General features: G+C 33.1%; 1 protein-coding gene across 2 annotated transcripts in view; it reads left to right on the forward strand.

Moving 5' to 3' along the window:
* Positions 1–1628: 1628 nt before the first annotated feature.
* Positions 1629–24866, forward strand: part of LOC145276835 (uncharacterized) — a 33099-nt gene continuing 9861 nt past the window's right edge. The window contains exons 1-6 of one of the 2 annotated variants that reach the window (XM_080128198.1): positions 1710–1892; positions 6836–6886; positions 13591–13643; positions 15121–15255; positions 18741–18851; positions 21516–21675. In XM_080128198.1, coding sequence (XP_079984324.1) covers positions 6839–6886; positions 13591–13643; positions 15121–15255; positions 18741–18851; positions 21516–21672 — 504 coding nt within the window. In that variant the 5' untranslated portion in view covers positions 1710–1892; positions 6836–6838 and the 3' untranslated portion in view covers positions 21673–21675. Of the gene's footprint in view, positions 1893–6835; positions 6887–13590; positions 13644–15120; positions 15256–18740; positions 18852–21515; positions 21676–24866 lie in introns of both variants that reach the window. The other variant, XM_080128199.1, reaches the window with a different exon arrangement.

Below are 24866 nucleotides of genomic sequence, written 5' to 3' on the forward strand. Positions count from 1 at the left end.
AATCATGTAAGATAGAACGATAGAAAAGAGATAAAATAAACCACTTCTTAAACGAAGATAATTAAAACCAAGAGAAGAACTTATTTATTATATTAAAACCACCTTCAGATCCCAATAAATTTCGAAAACATTATTTTTGTATCTCATCCAGTTTGATCAAATCACTTGCTTTAGTGAAAATCAACAAACCCTATGAAACGAAACTGAATTTCAAATTTTATTGCATATGAGTTGATTTAACTAAAAACTACAACTCTGATGTTTAATAATTTACTAGACAACCCGTGATCCGTTGGGTCAGTATATGTTATAGCTATGGAATAGTGAGTATATTAATTATGCCAAAAATATGCGTGCTTGTGCGTACAACAATGGTCACCACTTTTAATATAATGAACTAAATTGCTTAATATCTGAAAAACTACTTATTTGCGAAAACTTTTTATGCGGTATTCGTTTTCAGCATACCCGAAAACCTATTTAAGTCGTCATTTAAAGGAAAATGTTAAGATTGAAACCAAGTAAAAATTTACCAAAACTTCTATTTATATTTGCTTAAAAAATAGCTACATTATATACAGTGTTGGTCATCCGTACCTTAAAATTTGTTTGACGTCATTTTCGCCAAATGGCTTTGCAAACAAAGGAGTGCGACTCTTAATGAAAGCCATTATGGCAGAAATGACTGATCATAAGCTGTACCTTAACTGATCATATGACTTATCATAAGACGTCGACTATGACGTTTGCCTGCTTTTAATAGAATAAAAAGTCTATTATTGTTTGCATAATATTCAAAGTAATAATAAACGTTTACAAGTAATTTTAACGTCTTTAAACTGCAAATTCCGGAATCTAATGCAATAAAAAAACGACTTTAAAATAGTTTAAATCATAAAGAGCTAAAGCAAATACGTAAGAAAAGTAGGTGCTATTGCATTTGGTTACAGTTACAGTGAGGGTTGATTGGCAGAAATCAGAAGCTCACAGTATTAATGCTGAAGTCCCTCATGGGTCCATCCTGGGCCCAACTCTCTTCCTGATCTACATCAATGATCTCCTAAATCACATCCTAAGATTATTCGCAGACATTTGTGCTGATGACACTACCTTCTATGGCAACACTTCAAAGACCGTAAATGACCAAGATCTCTCTGATTCTCTCTCCTCTGATCTTGCAATGGGGAAAGAGGTATCTGGCTAATTTTAATGCATATAAAACCAAGCATCTATCTTTATATCATCAACGCTCTGATCTCCGTCTGGCATCAATTGAAATGAATGACTCTCGTCTTGGGGGAAATCCATGTTTTGACAAACTTCTGGATCTGACCTTTACTCCTGATTTGAAATGCAAATAACATGGCAAAATGATAAGTCTGTATTTCTGTATAAGAATTCTTCTTCTTCTTCTTCTTCTTCTTCTTCTTCTAAATAATAATAATAATAATAATAATAATAATAATAATAATAATAATAATAAATATATAAGTAAATAGAGTAATTTTTAGTTAGCAATAGAAATGTCATCAAAGATATTTCACAATTAATGGTATTTTCAAATTGAAGCAAACTAGAAAAATGGTAGATGTGGTTAGGAACCCAACGGGTCACGGATACGTCTAGTATTACATAGAACTTCAAGATTGTCCTACACCTACTTATTTTCCCATCCTGGTTGGTTTTTGTCCAATGAAATTATGCGTTTAACCGAGAAAGAAAGGGCGACATTTAGAAAGTCGAACAACTTTCACATCACATAAGCAAGTTGACTGTTGAGAAGGGAAAGGGAAATATTGTTCATCGTAAAAACTCGAATAAGTAAAGCAGTCAACCCCAATATTTTGTCACACGGATTTCATTTGAAAAACTGACGAAAGGAAAAAAAGCGTGTAAGTAATATATTTACACACGCACACACACGCACACACACGCGCGCACATACAAAACTCCTTCTCTATCTATTTATCTAGCTCTATACATGTGTGTGTGTTCGCTATAAAATATTTGTTTTAAAAATACAAATAAGAAGTTTATAGCAAAGTACGGCTTTATTCATTACTGAGCGCGTGTGTGTGAGTGTATAAATATATATATATATATATATATATATATATATATATAGTCTTAAAAGTTTTTCAGCCTTTATAACTAAACGGAAAAATCAATTTTGAACGCCAAGTTCTTTGTTTGCAAGTCAACTAATCTCTTGCAGTTATTGCATTAGTTTTCTTCCAATCTACTCTAGTTCTAATATTAATATAGGGATCATAAATTGTGTATCAAATCTGAATTTATGATCCATATATATATATATATATATATATATATATATATATATATATATATATTCGGCGTTGCCAAGAGGTCTTTTAATTTTTGTTTTACTTTTTATAAACTATGCCGTATGATTGTTAAATGTATTAAGCTATGTTTTTTATTACATTAATAATTATAAAAAGTCTAGCATATTTCTGAAATGATGTTTCCCTGTTGACTACCGTATGTCGCTGGTTCTGTGCCGTTCTATAAGGTCCATACTCGCAGGCTTTGTCTTCTCCCTTCGCCAGTTTATTGTTAATCACCTGCGGTTCCCCTACTCGAGAATGTCGACAGAACTGACAGGATTTTTCAGGCCAGATTGCTTTTCCTCTAAGGCGCTGGCTCTTCACTTTCACTTTTCAACCCTTGTGTCACTTCTTTCCGTCCAACCCTAATCCTACTAATGACATATTTGTAATGTTTGTATTAAAATGAATATCGTGATAAGCAAACTGATACGCTTCCCTGAATTCATCTTTCTCGCCCTCCAATAATAATTTTTATTTTTGTCACAATGTTTGGCTTGCGTGACTAGCTGAACTACTTGCTGTTCGTGTATTTTATCAAGTTTTTTCAGGTTCTCATAATAAATGTATACAGTAGCAATAGTGGGTTTCCTTAGGAATTATAGACGTGTACTCTTTGGGAATGTTTGGAAGAGAGCTTAAGGAGTATACATGAACTGAATAACTGAATGGGACGTTGATATACACGAAATAAGATCAAAGTGTAGTATGTTATGAGAAAACTCTTAAATGCCGCACTTCTCTAAATTGCATTCATCTTGGGATGATATCACTTACTCCTGAACTCCCCCCCCCCACTCGATTGTTTCTTTTGACTCTCCCATCTAAACTTCACTCCAATTTGAGATTGGCATGCTTGTTTTCGGTTCCAAATGAGTTAGAAAACATTGGGTCTTCTATCATTTAGAAATGGTCGAGAAGGTCTTACTAATACTTGTTTTATTTTGTGTGTTTCACCACTTCACGCTAAAATGAAATAAGTGTTTAATAAAAGATTATTTATATACCAAAAACATCGATTTGGGAAATTTATGTGGAGCGACTGTTGATGTAAATGTGGTATTATTGTGATTGAGGAGTCTAGCTAGGAATAGCACAGGCAAATATCAAGTAAAGTGACAAGGATAACCATAGAATCCTCTTCTACACTTTTGACTAATTTGTTTTTGAGGATTGTAGGATTTTCCGAAATAAATAATTTTTCAAAGTGTAATATCTGCCCTTTATATGTGTATCATACGACATTTGATTTCTGATAAATAACTTCCTTTTGTAAATTCATCTATTTGCATATGCACGCATATATATATATATATATATATATATATATATATATATATATATATATATATATATATGCATATATATATATATATATATATATAGAGAGAGGGGGGTAGTTAGGTAAATATACATATGTGTGTGAGTGTACATATCTATTCTAAACAACACGGTAAAATGGAGACATCATGTGTTTTTGTTATTTTTTGGTTATTTTATTTTTTTCATATGTGAACATTGTGGTGTATATAATGTTTTTATATCGTTTTGAAATAGAATATTTCTTTATAAGCGAATTAATATTAAGTTTAGATTTTTGGCATGGATACATTATTATTTTTAGGTTTCTGTTTACGGAAATGCTTCCGCACATGTAATTTGTTAAATTTTATAGAGAAAAGAATTTATCTACATAACATTTTGAGTTATATTAAGCCTTATATTTTAAAAGGAACGGTGTGACATGAGCACCAATAATATTAGTGAGCTTGGTTGAATCCTAATCTATTGAACCTATTATAATGAATGATAGATATGGAGTCTAAACAGCATAAAATATAATGAGGGCACATTATTTTTCATTGTTCTTACGTTATCATTGTGCCATCGAAACCGTACAATCGTCGTTAAGAAAGTCTGCTCATTGAAAAGTGACGTCATGCAAGTGCTACAAACAAACAAAATCTGTTGGGCAATCAGACTGTCGATAAGTGATGGTTGCTTATTCGATCGTTTATTGATCCATCGAAAAAGAGAAAAAATAGAAACACGATTAATAGTAAAAGTGAATTTTATTCAGTAAGTTTGTAAATTAAAAAACAAGAAATATTTTTACATGTGTTGTTTCTGCGTTAATAGATAATAAACATCGCGTTGTTTCATGTATTTTAGAAACTAAAATGTGTTTATAATTTTCATTGTGAACAATTCGAAAACTATTTTCTTCAAATACTTATGCAAATACAAACACATGAAGTCACGCGATGCCGATTACCAAGTTATTAGTTTTGTAAGAAAATAGTGTTATATGTGTAACAACGTGTATGCCTAGTGCATTATTTCGAGGAAGGGTTGGACAAATAGTTTGTTTTTTTTAAATGTAGGCGAGATCCAGCTCCAAACGGGGGGGGCTACGAATTAATCGGGATAACAATTAAAATATTCTAAATGACTGAGGATAGAAACGATCATGTAGAGCTTCAGAATTATACCATAACTTTAAACTATTTTTTTTAAATATAAAACTACAATTTAAATTTAAATTACATAGGATATATAATTATGAATTTAGAAAAGCAATTAAATAAACTAACAAATTATCAGCAAATGATAAAATGAAACATAAATGATTTTATGTTATAAAAATGAAAAATATTTGGAAACAAATATACAAAGTTATTATTTTGTTTGGTTTCAGTTTTTTGCCTTGAAATACAATTCTTTTTAAAATCTACATTAATTTAGTTAATATTTTAATACTTTTTCCAGCACCAAACATATTTGAACTGCTATAAAATTGTATTACACACAAATAACTTTTTGGCAAACGAATAAGCTTTGAAGAAACACGTTTTAACAAAAGTTTCAGACGACAATCTTTGATTGTAACAAATTAGTAACGCCGTGTGAGTATAAAATTTTAATTTCATATATGTCAAAAATATATTCGAATTTTGTATCAGGACGAACAAAAGTTTTATATTGAATAGATTGGTTATTGTTTTAAACATTTACAACTTTAGAGAGGACAAGTATTTTGTTTTGTATCATATATTTTCCTATCAAGACGGGTTTGTTATCCATCTTGAATTTTAATCTAATGAGGCTGTGTATAGTTTTACGCCTAATTAATTGTAAAACGTCCGCTTTAAAAAAGACATAAACAATATCATCAGTATCCTTTTTTCTTACAAAACAATTATTAAATAAAAGATAAGATAATTTAACCATCGTTATATGTCTACATGTAGTGTAGTTGCCTTCAAAGCGTCTTTTATATTTACTTTGGCGTTATTAAGTACCAACGTTAGAAGATAAACGAAACTTAAGGAGCAGGCCTATCTTAACGAAGATCGTGACAATACAAAGAAAATACAAAGAAAAAAACATTAAGCTACATTTATTGCTTGTAGCCGTTTGGGGTCTAATGTTTACCTCATATGTGTGTGGGGGTGCGTGCGTGTGTGTGTGAGAGTTAAACAAATAAATAAATATATATATAGTTAAACAAACAAATATATATATGAGTGAAACAAATAAATAAGTGAATATATAGTTAAATAATCAAATATATATATATATATATATATATATATTCATTTTTCTATTTATCACACGTGCTCCGTGTTTGTCGCTTATCAAGCCTTATTTTTCTTTTAAAAAGTCCTATAATTTTGGAAAAGGCATTGTATCCCTAACAGAACATTGTGACTCTGACGAAAATGAATTTAGTCTTCTAATTAAAAGTTTATCACGCATGCGTCGTGTATTATCAGATAGATAATTACCCACTTCTTATCTAGGTCATTTTTAGTACATCTTAGGTATGCCGCTTGGTGTGAGGTCAGGGTGGGGTGCGATACAATTGATGGCAGATATTCATTTAATTTTGCTGTTGTTTTTGCTTAGTATTTTTTTTTTCTTTTACATGTGTAAATAATTAAATAAACGATTATTTAAAGCAATCGTTCCGGGATTGGAAATGATCAGAAAAAGCCACATGAGCAAAAAATATGTGTAATAATGTAATACATGATATATTATTGGAAATAGATTTTAATGTTAACGACATAAATAATCCAGCGTGTTCATCTGCTGGTTGGAGATGGTGAAGAAATGGCGGTTGCGCTTTTATTAAAAACGTAAATGACGAATTATTTCAAAGCTTGGATGATCGATTTCAGTATCATAAGAATGCTCAGCTTGTTAGTTGAACGCTGTTAAGTTGTTCCTCTTTTACGAATCCTATACGAGTTTTTTTTTCTGTTTTTGTATGTTTATTCCCAGCCCAGTGTACGAAATTAATTGTAACTTTAACATTACCCACATAAATATAAGCACCAACAAAATCTCAAAGCAATGTTATACGTGATAATGTTGTCTAAACACATTTCAATGAATATGAAAACACGTAATTGAAGTTTTTGCAAATAACTGAATCAGTTATTTCATGCGGATAAACATTTGAATCTTGTCTTTTTTTTCAGAAAATGGGAGATGGTATTAAAAAGTGTTTCCCCGTACTAAAATATGGAATTGTAAGTACAACTTAAAATACTATTTCAACTAAATTTCAATTTTCAATAGAAGACAACCATATAAAATTGTTCAGTAAAAATCGTTACAGGCGAAGGATTGAACAAATAAGTCTGCAAAAATGTATTTATTATGACAATGTAATCACATTAAAGTTACTTGCCGTTGATTATTATGAATTTCTTATACAAAAGTTGTCGTCTTTAGATAATAAATATTCATATTCATTTGTTATTATCAACAGATACATGAACAGTATTTCTGTTCATCGAGTGGGAAATTATTAATCAGCACCTAGTTTTTCTTTAAACACACTCATTGTTTTTTTTTTTTTTTTTTTTTTTTATTATTATTATTATTATAATAATAATAATAATAATAATAATAATAATAATAATAATAATAATAATAATAATAATAATAATAATACCGCAATTCCAACCGCTTTTATTTTGTTCTTTTGTTTAGATTTAATGAATACACACATGAATGTAACTGCTGTTATGAAGTGAAAATTGTTTATGATTTGCAAAGTCACTAGGTTTCATATTTTGTTTGAAATATAAAGCCAAATCAATTTCAGCAACGTGGCGAAATGAGAAGGAGTGTAGAATTAAATTAATTTTACTTATATCCAAATAAATAAACGATATTTACAGAAAATAAAGGACATATGACAAGTGTTGTATCAGTGTTGTCACTTTACAACTCTAACTGAAAATGAAGCAACAAGGTATTTTATAATAAGATGACTGAAACTAGGCATGAAGTAGTTTAAAATGTCCTTACAGAAACCGAATAGTTACTGTAATGAAAATAATAATAATAATAATAATAATAATAATAATAATAATAATAATAATAATAATAATAACAGAAATTAACATACAAAGAGGTATTTTCTAAGGAGATTCACAATCACCACTGCTGTTCAGAACAGCAGTGGTGATTGTGAATGATGCCCAGGAACAATATACTGAGAAAGTGCAAAGCTGGATACATTCTCTAATACAGAGAAAAAAATGAACCACGTAATGTACATGGAAGACCTGAAACTTTTTTCAAGGACCGCAATGGAACTAAAGACACTAATAAACCCTATCAGGATCTTCAGCCAGGACATCTAAATGGAGATTGGTGTGGAAAAATGTGCACTACTAGTTATAAGAAAACTGTAGACAACAGAAAACCCAACCAAACGGAGATGAGGGCTCTAGTGGAACAAGACGCTTAAAATACTTGGGAATTCCGGAAGAAGACACTATGAAAGCTACAGAAATGAAAGAGCGAATTGGAAAGGAATACCTCAGGAGAACAAGAAAACTTCTAGAAACGAAATTGTGTAGCCGAAACCTAATAAAAAGTATAAATACATGGGCAGTATCACTAGTAAGATACTCAGGACCGTTTATAGGGTGAACTAAAGAAGAACTGAGACAACTCGATCAGAAGACCCAAAAACTCATGACTATGCACAACGCACTACACCCAAAGGCCGATATTAATCGACTCTACATGAAAAGGAAAGAAGGCGGAAGAGGACTGTTTGTATAGAAGACTGTGTGTGCATGATACAAAACGGGCTGTTTTCAATTAGAGATCTTTGATTACCTGTGTGAAAGCTTCCTGTGAACCAATCATCATCATCATCATCATCATCATCATCATCATCATTATCATTATTATTATTATTATTATAGGTTCTGTCTTTTTAAGAGGAATAACTTGAGGATTTCGCTTTCATTTTGATACAACCATAACTAGAATGTGGATCTGTTTTATTTTCGTTAAAATTGGAAATACTTGCAAATTTTAACCGTTACGGAATTCGTGTTTCATTCCCCCGAGTCTTTGTAGGAAGAATCACTTTCGCTTGTATTTTGATACAACCATAACGTTATCTTTTATGTGGAAACTGGAAATATTTTTAATTTTTCATCTAAAGCCACAAAAGACCTTATAGCGCACTGGACTAAATGCAGAACGCCATTTTCTTCACAAGACATCATCATCATCATAATCATCATCATCATCATCATCATTTCTACTATATTGTAGTTACTGTAACTATGCAATTAAAATGCAAATGCAGCCTCTCTAACAAAGTACGTAATTTGGCAATGAAGCTTAAAATGTTGTGAATACATCAATCTTAACATGTAGCTACTGTGTTAATGTAATTACCATAGTGAGTTTGGAATGTTTTTACTGCAAAAGTATAAATATTGTAAGATATTAACTCAAGTTATAGTTACTGTAACAATGTAGTTTACGATATAATTATTGCAACATTGCAGTTACTGTAACAAGGCAGTTTATAATGTCATTGCTATAAGTATGCAGTTAATGTAAAAATACAATTATTGTTATAATGTAAATTCAAATTACTTTAATGCCGAACTTGATCGGAAAAATAAAGTTTTAATAATAATAATAAACGGCCGTTATTAGAATAAGGGAAATGGATTCCATGTGAATCTGATTTAATGTATTTATTTGCTTCTCCACCAAAGCTAATTAGGCACAAGGCCGTTTTTAATGTGGGGTAAAAACCAGCTCCCCTAAAAGTAGGCAAAACGGGGGAATTGTCCCAGTATAGAGGGTTTCCCCTCCATTGACTGGTACAAATTATTTTAAGTGCAGCATCTGCAGAACAGATGGTATTTATTTGCTCCCCCACCGAGCAAATTAGGCACAAGGCCGATTTTTAATGTGAGGAGTGAAGGGAGGGGGAAGGGAAAAAGGGGACCAGCTCCCGAGAGGTGGGAAATGGGAGCTGGTTAAAGGTCAGGCATGTGGGGTTGCCCCCACATCTGGCCTTTGCTAGTCATAGCTAGTCATAGCTAGTCATAGCTTGCAGCATCTGCAGAACAGATACTACACTTTGATCCCGGCCCGAAGACCAAGAACAACAGGGTATTTATTTGCTCCTCCACCGAGCAAATTAGGCACAAGGACGATTTTTAATGTGAGGAGTAGAGGGAAATGGGGACCAACTCCCTGGGGAGTAGGGGAGCTGGATAGTGACAATTGGTATGAAGGGTTTCCCCTACATTGACCAAGGTCTTATATGTGGGGTTGCCCCCACATATGGTCTTTGCTTGACACTTGTTGCCCAGGCCCCGAAGGACAAGGGCCGGATAAGTATGAGCCCGAAGGCCAAGAACAACAGAAAAAAGTCAAAACAGGAGATTACGATGACACACACGTAACTACCTAAAAGGAGTAAACCAATGGGAATCAAATGAAGGAATGTTACGACGGGGGATTGTTTACAATAAGGAAAAAGTGGAAAACATTAGGAACTAGAAAAATCAGAGGATTCACAGCTCCTGATTTGATCGAGTTACTGATTAGCTAAAGCATAACTGATTTATATTCTCCAGCGACACTCTCGCCAGTTGAGACCACTTTTCATATAAACTAGACATATTCACATTTTATCCAAACATTTTTCCAAGGACAAAGAATGTAGGCAGCACTTAAATCACATCTGAGTTAAACTCGATACTTAAAAAACTGAGTCTCTGATAAAACAAAGGGGACTTATTAAAAATTTCTAATTCCAACATAGTATCGAGGGAAACATTTTTTTCAAACAAATTTTATTGCAATTTCAAATGTGAATTAATCATCTTTTACATACCAATCTCGTTGATATGTTGTCTATTTGATACCTTGTTTGTGTCTGGTGCTAATCATTTGGTGAAACAAAAACAACGATTTACAGCCATCAAATAACATGATAAGTTCAAGCCAGGCAATTCATACGCCATTAGCTTTAAGGGATATACATATATATGGGATATATATATATGTGTGTGTGTGTGTGTGTGTGTGTGTGTGTGTGTGTGTGTGTGTGTGTGTGTGAAAAATGCCGATTTATTTATTTATTAGAACGTAAGAACATTTATATTTTTCTTACGTCCAAAAGAAACTCTTTTTAAGAGTACGTACATTTCTTTACGCGTAAAAATTTGTTTTCTTGTAAACGTGTCCGATAAGAAAGTATGGTTTCTATAGACTAATAAAGATATCTATGGAAAATGCAGATTTTGTTAAAATATGCTTACTCATCCTCCTAGTATTAAAACGAACCAAAAGCGAATCTCAATTGATAGGTTAAATAGTTTTGTTCCATTTGATGAATGTACATGTGGTGTGGAAGTTTGAACGGAATTCTACTCATATTTTGATGTCTATTATAATCCAAAAGTCACAAACGGCCAAAAGCTGCATGTCACGAACAAACACTTGTTATTTCTGAGTTAACACACAAATGAACAAGCGAAGCATCCAATTGATATAAAGCACGAAATGGCGAATCATTTGTAAACGGAAGGAAAATACAGCTTCATTACCTCTTTATATATATATATATATATATATATATATATATATATATATATATATATATATATATATATATATATATATACTAAAATGCCATCTTTTATTAAATCTCAAAAATCGTTCGGGGATTGATGAGTTCGCCAATTGAACAAGGAAATATAGCGTGAGAAGACTGGAGAACAATGGGTAGGCAGGTTGGTTTATTTAAGAGAGTGTGTCGACAAGAATTAGTAAACATTGGACTTGATAACTATCATGTTGTAATCAGCCTGGAAGCAATCCCATGGTATTGTGTTTCACAGACGGGAAGTTTTTGAAAAATAAATTTATTCATGGGATTTCAGTTTAGTTTTAGGCACATCAAGAGAAAACGGGAAATTCTTTACATTCATTTAAGTTGACGGGTTTTTCATGTGGTTTATAGTAATGTCAGATAATGGAACTCGGTTGGGCACCTACCGTGATGATAAGTAAAAAAAAAAGTCTAATAACGTTGTTTGTTTGTTTTTTTTCGTAGAAGAAAAGGGATAATCTTCTGCCAGATTTCGAAGTCAATTTTATAATCTGTCGAGGCAAGAAAGTAATGAGTAGTACTTTTCTTAATGTGGTATCTTGGGAAGTATTTGACTTTTATTTAAGTAGAAGGTTACGTTAGGAATGATATATTTTTTCGGGTAAGAGAATGATCTGACAATTCTCCAGCGACTTAAGTAACTGATTTGATATAACTCTTCCCTTTAAGGTCTTAAGTAAAAATCATTTTTATTGAAACAGAATAGTCATCATAAGAATAAGTAACATTTCAACTAGTTCAAAATAAGTATCTGAGCACTGTTGGTGAAAAGTGATGAACTTAGTTTTAGAGGTATTAAAACTAGCAAAATACCTTTTTTCTGATTGCTCTACATGTAAGAAGAGAGAGAATCAGCAAGGTAAGACTCTTCGAAGTGGTGTCATAAACATTTGTGTCTTCTGCATAGATGCAAATAAATGATCTCAAATATGATTTGAAAGATCATTGATGAAGATCGGTAAAGGAGAGTTGCGAATGCATTTTAATATTTAAAACTTTTTTCGGAAGATCGGCTTATTGTATTTATTCAAGAGCTTTAAATACAATGGCAAAAATCGGCTTATTGTATTTATTCAAGAGCTTTAAATACAATGGCAAAAATCGGCTTATTGTATTTATTCAAGAACTTTAAATACAATGGCAAAAATCTAGAACAACTGGTTAGAAGTCAATTATGCAATACCAATCCTTATATTGTGACCCCTTAGCAGCCCTTTTTCCAGATGAAACCCGATAAAAAGGTCTTCCACAGGTCTGAATAACTTATATTCCGAATTTCAAATCCCTAGGTCAAAATTCGTTGAGAAGTGTCCTCACACACACACACACACACACACACACACACATAAACACACACACACAACATATTTTCACTTTCATAGATATATAAAATTTTCCATTGTTTTTATTTTTTATGATTTTAACTATGATATATGAACAATTGTTGGTGGATTCTTGTTCTGACAGAGTTGTACAGTCACATTTGAGTTTTTCCTTACGAAATGCGAATATCAGCGTGAGTGATGTTCGTCTTTAATGCATACAATATTGTCGATCGTATTAGTTGGTAAGCGTAATCTCACACAAAACTGATGTACGTGTTGATAATAAAAAAAACAGAAGAAATATGTTTATTCATTTTCGGAGCGAAAACTTATTTTACTATTTTTAGGTAGACGAAATTCACTGTGCTCGTTATACAATTGTGTGCGGCTTCTTGTTCTGACAGAGTTGCACGTAATGCTCATTTCTTTGATCTTAATCGCTGAAGTTCGTCTCATGTTATTATAAACGAAATTGGATTAATACTTCGCCACGATTTTCTAAATGCTTGTTTGATCTTATTTTTGTTTCATAAAATGTGAGAATTAATCCAAGTCGAAATCGTTCGTATCTATTTCATACTACATGCATTTTTACTGATTTTTCACTATGCAGAATTCCATGAATAGTTTTTAGACATTTAAGTTTCCTTTGAATTATTTTACATTAATAATTTATATATTTAACGAGTTGTTGTTTTTATGATTTGTTGTGAATAATAACGTGCGTGATGATCATGCATCATGTTGCATTGTATTTGTTCATAAGCATAACTTCCAATCTAAAACTGATACACGTGCTAATAATAAATAACACAGAAGAAATATATTTTCGATTCATTGTCGGAGCATGAACTTTTTTTGCATTCAATTAAAAATAATTTGTTTATTATGTATAAGCGTGTAACATCATAGATTTGTATTTATATTGTTTTGCTTTCTTTTTGTCTTTTTGCAGTTTTTTGCAGCTTTTGCTGCGATATTCATAACGGAATTAATCATTCTTTTACGGTAAGTATTGTTTTTCAAAAGCTTCAATCTGATTTGATGAATCCGTTTTGTTTTGTAGCAAAAAAAATGTCTCGTGTGGGAATGTCACGTTTGGTGCGCTCTTTCTTGAATAATATGCGGGCAACACAGGTTAGAATTTCATACGAAAGAATCTCAGCTCAAATATGATTATGGTAAAAGAATAATGAAATAATGACGAGAAAATTCACAAATCTGTGTGTGTGTGTGTGTGTGTTTTTTTATGGCAGCCTAGGATATATCATTATTGTAGGAAGAGACTGCATTACTTGTGAAAAAAATGTCTTTTTGGTCGGAATAAGGCATCATTCGGTCTTAGAATTTATACTCTCCCATGCATCACCTTCTCCTTCATAATAGTGTTTATTCTATTGCTATAGACGCCGTTATTTGTGAATATCATTTGTGTCGCTTTCAGTGATTCTTATATCACATCAGAGTACTCCGTTCAATTGAGCTGTTGTTCCCATTTTCTGAACTTGTACTATGTACTATATCCAGTTGTCGCGGAAAGTAAATAAATCAAATGATTTCCAGGAGTTATCTCTTAATTAATTGGATAACTAAAGGTAAGACTTTTCCAGCATATATGGCGTTATACGAATTTCCATAGTAGTCCTAATGAAATGTCACGGTATTTTTGAAATGCATAATTTAGATTATTCGAATTAATGTTCTCATCGCGGGTGGAAATTTAGCAATGGCTTTCTAAGTAATCCTCAGTTTGAATTGACTGTCTTTTTGGGAATTAAAGGTTCATCTTTTATCCAGAAATGGTTGACGTCTGAGGATTTAATAATAGATGCCATTCGATATTCGGTACACATTCTCGAGTACGACAGAAAGATTCCCAGGTTTTACAAGATGTACCCGAAGAAGGTGTGAGGTTACATCGACCCAAACATTGTGAAAATAACACCCAAGGTAAGAACAATAATTTAAAGAATACAAATAATACGAATTTTGATAACATGTAGATTCAAGGGTCATACAAAAGCACCTGACTGGTAGAGACTGTGAGAAAGACACAAGTCTTTTGAAAGATGTTGCATTTGCAGACGTTTGTGATGTACGAAATTGTTTACTCTCTGTGTGTATTGAAAGAATTGACGAAACGCCATTAACGGTGCTCGTATTTTATTTGTTTTCCTTTCTTCATATAGCAACCCTAGTTATCAACATCGACTTCCAACAACCACAATTCAAGCAAATTGAACGTTACCCTTGTGGTAGACAAGCTTATCCCCCCTCCAAAAGAATGGTTAAGGATTGTCGAATTCAAATTATAGAACATTATGGAACAGTTACAGAAAAAGTCAGAACCCTTCTAGTGGAAACTTATACAAGGTTAATAATGCTTTTATTTTCCGCGACCATTTTAATGTTGCTAAATTTCTATCAGCGCAACTTAATATCCTTCCAAGTAAAACTCGTTTTTGTTTTTTCTATGTTTCTCTAGGCCAGAGCCAAAGCTGAATACGCAACAGTACATTACAGAAGTTGCTTTTCCTGAGTATTTTCGAACGCTCGACGAACAAAAGGCGTATGCCAATGCGATGAGTACGATGAAACTCTCTTCTGCATGCTGTATCACGTAAGTATTCTTTAATGATGATTCTATTTTTTGTAAACGAGCATCCAATCTGTTGACATACGTGTGTGATTGAGTGTTCTTTATATTGCATTTCTCTGGTATATGAAATATATATTAAGGGAGACTGTATGAGTGATATAACCAGCAATTAAGAATATTTCTCACGATTTACGGCATCAAAGTAATATTTCAGTATAACGTCAGTATCACTCTAGCGTCTATATTGAAAGAATTTTCCTTACCTCAATTCTGGGGGGGTAGGATTATCTATATTCTTTGTAGAAGGGGTAATTAGCACATGTAAATGACAGGAGGAGTAGAGATTGTATATATATATAGATCAGTTGGAACCGGTAGACGGTGGAACAGGTCGGTAATCCTGACTCATGGACACAATTTACAAATTATGTTACGACCCTGTATTTCCTGTTTTCCTCTGGCCAACCTAATATGTTAACATTTTCTTTTGATGTGACTAACGTCGGAATTTAATTTTGGGAAGGCCAGAAGTAACAATGTGTCTCTTATTTTTTCGATTCCCTATCTATTACCTGCTACCCTTTGGCCAACCTAATATGTTAACATTTTCTTTTGATGTTACTAACGTCGAAATTCAAATTTTGGGAAGGCCAAAGACACTATTTTTTCTCTAATTAACAAAGAGTGAATCTCGGTCGGGATTCGTTTTATTCTTTTTTTATTTTATTTTTTTTTTCCACCGAGAGGTTATTTCCACAAATTTATTTGTATGGGAGAACACTTTACTTGTTCCTTGGGCCTATGAAAGGTCTCGTTTAATATTGATATAAATGTTACCAGGCACAACGAGCCGCGACGCTAAAACAGCAACGTCGCAACTTTGAAGAGCAGGTAAGAGAACTAAGGTTATTTATTATTTTTTCTTCCTGTTTGTTGCTTTGTTGACTGGCGTTTGCAACGGTTCATTTTTTTTTTTTTTTTTTTTGTCTGTAGTGATAATTCGAGCCCTAGCCGCTTTTAAGTTCCCATCATTTAGCCACATGTTTTCTAACAATATAAAGGTATCAATATAAGACTAATATCACAGTGATATTAACGTACAATAATTTTATCAAGATAGCACATTCATACAATGTTGATATCGCTATATTACATTAATATAATTCTAGTTTAATGATCTTAGTTTTAAAGTTAAGGCGTAAAGTTTCCTTTTGACATTAAAAGTCCTGTTTTACTACAATATACACGAAAAGAACTGTTTAATGCAAATATTAGTCGTCGTTAGTAAACACATATCGACTTATCGACGTTAATTCAAATCAATATTCTATTTTTCATTAATCATACATAAAAGTTAAAAGTCCTGATACCACTCCTCGAATAAACGGGGAATTTAATAACATACAATTTTTATTTGTTCCTCAGTCAAAAAAGGATGAAACTGTCTTGATTTTTTTAAGTTCTTTCCCTCCGTTGTCTGCTGTCTTGGGCTAACTTAATGATTTTAAAGATGGAAAAGAGGAAAAAGAAAGAGAGAACGGAAGAAATCGATAAGAAAAGGAAGAACAAATCAATATTCTTCATGTGTTTAATAACGTCTTTATTTCCTACTTGAAAGCCTATGTCAATGGCTTCACGAGACAAGGTTTGTTTCTTTCAAATATACAATATGAAGAGATTCATCGGTCAACCTACCGGGCGAACGCCATGTGAATGTAATTGCCGGTATGCCTCCCTGGAAAGTTTGTTGGGTAATATTTCCAGGCATTGTTACTATATTCCACTATCAAGGCCGATATTGAACGTGGAAAGCTGTTTGTGATTCTCCTTCCGGATATGGAGCAAGGCACTAATATTTTGTCGGGCGCAACATATTCTATTCTGAGAACCAGCGTTTCATTTTCAAACCTAATTGCAAGAGCTAGAAATTGAGGTCTGCATCAGATGTACATAACATTTTTGCCCGGGGACCTAGGATAGCACTACTCATTTCTTTTGTCCTTATCCATTTATAATCTCCCGATCGAGAGAGCAAATTAAAAAAGAAATCTTTCCGGTTTTATCTATTGCGTTTGTCGTGAATGCGTATAAAAAGCGCTCAAAGGAAAAATAGGCTAGGGGGGAGAAAGATCGCTTTTTAAAAATATGCTTCATAGATCAAAGAGTGTAACAAATTGAACAGATTCTTCACAGGAGGAAAACATGGTCATATACGTATTAACCTTGTATTTCTTTTAATAAGTCTTATGAGATGCCAAGCTCGAAAATGTGTTATAGTTTAAAATTGTCTAGTTGATGTCGAAACAGTTTTAACATTCGAAAAAACACAAATATGATCATTTTCGTTGGTGTTTTGGGTTTTGCAAGTATATATATATATATATATATATATATATTCTCAGTCAGTATATATATATATATATAACTACTTCATTTACTCACATAAAATTAACATACAAAAGTATAAATCTATGCGTAAACTTGAAGTGTTTACTTCAAAAGTGCTCAATGCGTAGGTCGGGATCGTTAGTAATTTATAAAATATATATGGCGATTAAGCTACACTGAATATTCCGCGTTTCATCCATCTAGGATTCTTCAGGCTTATGCGCGAATTTTGTAGTTGTCTGTCGTTTTTATATACGCACCTTCTATTGAGATTGTAGTTAGCTAATCAGCTTTCTAGTATTCACCGCGCCCTTCCTATCAGCACATGAACATGTACTTATAGGACAAAGGGCCATTTGACCTCTGGTTGACCTGATTATTTCTGTGTGCTCTATTTAGCCTGGAAATCTAGTGGCTTGATCTGTTTTAAATCTAGGTTAGGTTTATATATATATATATATATATATATATATATATATATATATATATATATATATGATAGTTTATGTATATGCATGTTTATTTATTTTATTTATTTATTTGTTTATTTTCTATTGTTTTTTATCAATTGATAAACTTTGAAATGGGTCCATCATCAAACTCTAAATGAGCTTCAGCTACAGTCGTTCAAAGTAAAGGTAAAGAGACAGTGTTCGACAGATTTGTAATCATTTATTCGAAACGCTGAACAGCGTGATGAAAGGGGCATTTTTGCGGTAAGGATAAAATGTTATTTGACATTATATTGAATTAGAAAGTCGCTTATATGAGTTAGCTTTTCTGGGGAACTCTTCTTTTAGAAATATGAAAATCACAGGACTGAGAATATACATGTAGGTCAACTACTATTTATATTGAAACTTTGTAAATAACTTTTCTGTACGGCTAAAACAGTGTCCGTTCCTTTAGTGTTTTCACATGTTTTTTTCTTTATATCATTCCACCCATAAAGCACATATATATATATATATGTGTGTGTGTGTGTGTGTGTGTGTGTGTGTGTGTGTGTGTGTGTGTGTGTGTGTAAAATATACATACATGTACATAAGTATTGTGCAGAACATCTATTACAATAGATTTACTGCATCCATTTTGATTCTAATCATTTTATTCTTCAGCAACACAACGTGGCTCACTCCAATCACTATGACGGATGTCACCGGAGTTGTACGAAATATGGCGCAGTTCAGGAAAAAGAAACAATTCTTTAAGTCTGACACATGTACAAAGTAAGTATTTAATTTTTGTTTCATTAATATTTTTTTCGGAAGTCCATAAATCCGCGTGTCATAAATTAAATCGTTTCGGGACATTTTAATCCTTAATAAAAAAAAACACATAGATTCCCTTTTTACTTCCTTTTTGAATATTTTCTTAGCCAATGCTTGAAATGTAATCCATAAACCAAATTAAAACTTATACGTGCATAACCATAATCCAGTGGTAATATATATATATATATATATATATATATATATATATATATATATATATATATATATATATATATATATATATTTACACTGGATTATAAGGATCTACTTCAATTTAGATGAGATTTATTAGCATAATCTGGATAAAGAGTAAGACAACAAGAGGTTTGTTCATATACATTTAAATTTCTGCACCTTGGTACGATTGAGTTTTAGGTCTAAAAGTAGAAAAAGCGTTCCACTCTGTAGAGTGGAACGCTTTTTCTACTGTTTTCGTATAGGATGGAACGATAAATCTGTCGCCCAAAACAACACTACAGATTTATTTTAAATCTTTAATTGAAAATTTCAATTCAGGTAACTTGATTATGTTGTAGAGCTGACATCTATTCAATGTAATAACCTCGGGCTCGCTGAATACTCGACGGATGGCGGTGATCAGGCTAACTTTCGTGTTATGGTAGGTCATGTTGGTGATCTTCTCGACGTATGACCAAACAGAGTAGTCCAGGGGTTCAAATCAGAGGAGGAGGAGGAGGAGGAGGAGGCGGCGGCTAGTAAGAGAAGGGTACTAAGTTGTAGCACTCCTTCTGAAGCGAAGCCTGAGTTTCTGCTGCCAAACCCATGGCCTGCCAGCATCCACCTGATTGCACCAAGGGATCGCCACACTCTTCAGCATATGCAGGTATACCTTGGTGTTTACTTTCAAGCCGATTTCGAAGATGGCATGATGTGGCCGCCACTTGAAACCACACCAAGGTCTATAAACGTGACCGCAAGCTTTGTTAAGATGTGTCCTTAAGCGTTGAACCGTCCGAATTTGCAATTTGATGTTTGTTTTTGTTTTTTACAAAGGCATCACCACTTATCAAGGCCAAGAGGGCACTCGAGATTAAGGGTTAAAGAGTGTACAGTAGACAATTGGACAATAAAGTAATCGTTTGTTAAGGGAATTCGGTAATTTTGTTAACCTATATGTAACGGCTCATCAAAAACTTGTTTACGTTAGACTTGAAGACAACCATATTGTAGTCAGCTGGAAAGCAAGAAAACGGAAGACAATTCCATAGGCGTGCAGTTCTAAGAAAGAAGCTTTACATTTAGGTTTAGGCATAGATAAAGAGTGGAGAAAATTATTGATAGTGATTTTTGCGGGTGTTTTTCGTGAAAGTTTGGCGAGGGGGGCATAGATTGGAGCTCAGTCGAGCAATTGCCATGAAAATAACGATAAAGCAGAGACAAACTCGCAACATCTCTTCTGTGAGAAAGAGGTTGTAGGGAAGAGAAAAGGACATCCCCTACGAGACTCCACAGTCTATTTTGAACTCTATCAAGGCAGGATAAGTCCTTCCTAGCAGCTCCCGCCCAGATTTGGCAACAGTACTCCATCCTTTGAAGTACCTGGCTCTTATATAGATAGAAAATTGCATCAGCAGTGAGATATCTACTGTTCCATTTCAGATCAGGAGTAAAAGTCAAGCCCTGAAGCTTGTCAAAACATGAGGCCTCTCCAGGACGAGAGCCATTCGTTTCAATTGATGCCACATGGGGATCAGAGAGTTGGTGAGGCAAAGATAAAAGCTTGGTTTTAGATACATTAAAAGTAACAAGCCACCTCTTTCCCCATTGTACCACTTGTTCAAGATCAGAGGAGAGAGAATCGGAGAGAACTTGGTCGTTTATGGTCTTAGATTTGCTACCATAGATAGTAGTCTCATCAGCATAAATGTCTACGAATGATGTATGTGATTTGGAAGATCATTAATGTAGATCAGGAGAAGAGTTCAGCCCAGGATGGACCCCTGAGGAACTCCAGCATTAATACTGTGATCTTCTGATTTCTGCCCATCAACCACTACTCTTATGAACCTATCAGAGACAAATGATTTAATAATTGAGAAGACATTTCCAGCTATACCGTAGCTGGAGATCTTGTGAAGTAAATCTTTATACAATACTCTATCAAAGGCCTTTGATATGTCAAGAGAAATTGCCTTAGAAATGTAGCCTCGGTCAAGAGATTCGCTCATTCTATGAGATATAACTGTAAGCACATCTGCTGGAGATTCTGCAGAACGGTGTAACTCCGATCTCGCTCGTCGAACTTTGTGTTACTTTCAGACATAATAGAAGGCTCCTATCGCTCTTGTGATTTGTACACAACTGGTCAACTAGTAGATAGTATGCAACAAAAAAAGAGAAATCCGGTTTTCATCAAACGGGAATGGAATCATGTCGTCTTGTCTAGAGCAACAATTCTATTGTTCCACCCTGTATATGTGTGAAATTTTTATATGAAAATCATGACTAAATTCTTTTAAGAGCCTATTTTTATTTTTCGCTAACTGTCCAAAATAGCTTTACTGCCACTTTTTGTTTCTTTTTGCCTGTCCCACTCGCTGTAATGATTTGCTGTACATAACCCTAACCTACGCTTATTAATATCTTTTGTTTTAAAAGGAAAAATGCATACTGTCCCTGTGCATGTGATGTAAAACGTGTGCTCGTTTCCGGTATTTATGTTCATCAAAACATAAGAAAAACACATCATGTTGGAATCTTTACATCTGATGCTTGCTGTAAATGCACAAATGTTGGAAACCCAAATAACCACTAACAAGTCAGTGCAATTTAAAACTACACAACTTTTAGCTTCAATCTAAACAAGTAGAACTTCTATTTCCAAAAACAGATCAGTTTCAAATCATAATACAAAAGTTGAAATACAATGTTGTTGTAATTGCTTCCTTGTGTTCAATTTTAGAATAATATTCATAATAATCAGAGATCACTAATTGTCCAATTAACTAATAAGTACAAATTATATTTGTATACATAGCCACACTGATAAGTTATATCATAATATAAAATAACATACTGCGTAATATATATATATATATATACTAGCAGAAATACCTGTCGTTGACTGGGTTCAAAAACAGCCTACAGAAAATGGACTGTGATTGATGAAAGTATGATAGGTTATGCAAAGGAGGGGGTTGTAAAGATATAGAATTTGATACTCAAAAATTTTACACTAAGCAAAATATGATGAAAGTAAAGATAATTTTCGCGGAAATATATTTTTTATATCAATTTTGTTTCCATTCGTAGCATAGAGTGACCAACAAAATGATGTTTCCTTACAAAGAGAAAATGTTATATATATATATATATATATATATAATATAATATAAAGCTGTACGTATGTGTGTGTGTGTGTGTGTGGTCACGAATAGGCTCCTAAATGATTGACTATTTAATCTTAAGTCACGTTAGTTTTTATTTATTTTTTGAGTTGAATCATATTGTATCGAATAAATTCACCTCATAAATTCACGTTCTTATTAAAGTGAAAGCAAAAAAAGTCGAAACTTTAGACAATTCTCGACACAAATTTGGCATAACTCTGTTTTTTCCTTCTCCACTTGCACGTGGCACTCTTTCGAAAATAGATAAATAGATAAATAATAAAAATAAGAACGTTACTTGTTATCGTGTCAAAACAAGGAAAAAATCCTGCTCACTTGATTACGTGCCTTTTTAAAAACATTTACATAACCTTTTTATTTTTATTTATATATCTGTTTAAGCTGTTTTTCAGTGTACTCGAAGGAATTCAGTTGATTACAACCCTTTCTTCGTGTTCTTTACATTACAATAGTACAACCCTGAATTCGACGGCGCAATACTACACCGTTCAATACTGTAAAACTGAAACGAAGCTGTTCTTCTTCAAAAGGGCGCCATTTTTTTCTTATTCATATTTATGTCGATTCTTTGCTTTAAAAAACTAAAGTAATTATGTGTTTACTTTTTTAATATCCCATTTTACAAACTACTTAAAAATACAAACAAATGAAAGTAACTTTTATTGACTATGGTAACATTTATTTCTTGTATATTTATATTATTATATATATAAAATTTTCTCTTTGTAAGGAAACATCATTTTGTTGGTCACTCTTGGCTACGAATAGAAACAAAGTTGATATAAAAAATATATTTTCGTGAAAATTATCTTTACTTTCATCATATTTTGCTTAGGGTAAATTTTTTGAGTATCAAAACCTATCTCCTTACAATCCCCTCCTTTTCATAACCGATCATACTTTCATCAATCACAATCCATTTTCTGTAGGCTGTTTTTGAACCCAGTCAACGACGGGTACTTCTGCTAGTAATAATATAAATATACAAGAAATAAATGTTTAGTCAATAAAATTCTGGCTTCCATCTTATCTCGCAATTACTTATAACGTCACCAACTAACTTCGGAAGAACACCCCCCCCCTATCCGCTTTTCTTTTATATCGTAAGTTTCTTAAAACGTGACTAGCTCAAGTTCAGAATAAAATCACGCTTTTCTTTTAACGGTTAATTTAAAAAAAATCTTCTGAACGCTATTAAAAGTTGAATTCTTCACTAGTTTGCATTTTGAAGACGGAAGTGTTTTTGAGATAAGTGATTTCAATATTAATTCGCACTTTTTATTTTTGGATTCAAATATTAATAACTACATTTTATTTCAGTATTTAATTTATGTATTTCTGTTGTATTAAATGCTAGCTTTTTTTCTCGTCCAGAAATGTTTATTTATCTACCGAGTTGATTGCAAAAATAGATTACGTAATTGTACTCATTTTTAGTTCGTGAGAGGGGAATCTATCACCATACATTCCCTTAAACACGTCCGTTGGACTTTTATTAAGTACAATACTTAATGTTGTTTTTTTTTTTAATGGAGAGTAGAAAACACATTGTGGATGCGTTATCGGCAGCTCCTGTTACTTTCGCTTCTTCTTATTTGTCCCTCAGTCCTCATTTTTTAATGAGTGATTTTTCTGACAAAGGGAGAAGAAACAGCTGTTTTCTAGGTTGGCAGTATTTTGCGCGAACAGTTGGCAGAGATGGCGGAAATTTTCTGTTTCTATGTCTATCCTTGTAGCGATGTCACTAGTAAGGGTGCTGGAGGTAAACGTTTTGTCTGGGCTGACGTTATCTGCCGGATAGTCAGTGACCCGAACCTTGGATTAACCACTAAGGAGGCTGTCCTATCAGCAGGTGCAAAGTACTGGGGATGCTGTATTGCCATTTGGTGAATGGATTCTGGACCATGCAGTAGCTTCTGGTGGGGCCTCTCGATGTCATACTAATGGGTAATTGTTACGGCTTTACCTTATCATTAGCTACAAAAAAAATATTCTTCGTTTCTTTTTCTCTCTTATTTTTCCCTCTCTGTCCTGCTCTAAGTAAATCTGACGACCTAGTCCACAAATTTCAAAATTTCATCATGACAAGTTTCAAGAAAAAATACACGATTAAACCCGGTTCTCCAACTTCCACCGTAGACCCCTACTACCATGTCTCCTTCTCCAACATCAGGGGTCTACGTTCTAACCTTCCAGAGGTTGAAACCCAATTACAGGAGACTAAACCAGACCTTTTATTTTTAAGTGAAACTGGCATTGGACAGGCTATTTCACTAGAAGAGTTCGCAATTACAGGATACTCTAACTTAACTTCTAAATCTGACTCCCAAGATCGCCATGGGCATGGAATATGTGCCTATATTAAAGATAGCTTTCCATGTGGTAGGGACATCTCCAGGGCAGATCCTAACTTCTGTCGCCTCTTGGATCTTCCGACCACTCTGTTGTATCAATTAAGATAAAAATGAAATGTAATAAGTCCCCAGACATACCTCTCCATCGTACAGTATATCAATACACTAAGATTGACTGGGATAGCTTCCGTACATTTATATCTGATCTACCTCTGCATTCCATGTTTAAAAAGGATGTGTCCTCT

This window comes from Euprymna scolopes, chromosome 5 (assembly GCF_053919585.1).
Source record: "Euprymna scolopes isolate OS-2025 chromosome 5, ASM5391958v1, whole genome shotgun sequence".
In the NCBI taxonomy this organism is placed as follows: Eukaryota; Metazoa; Mollusca; class Cephalopoda; order Sepiida; family Sepiolidae; genus Euprymna; species Euprymna scolopes.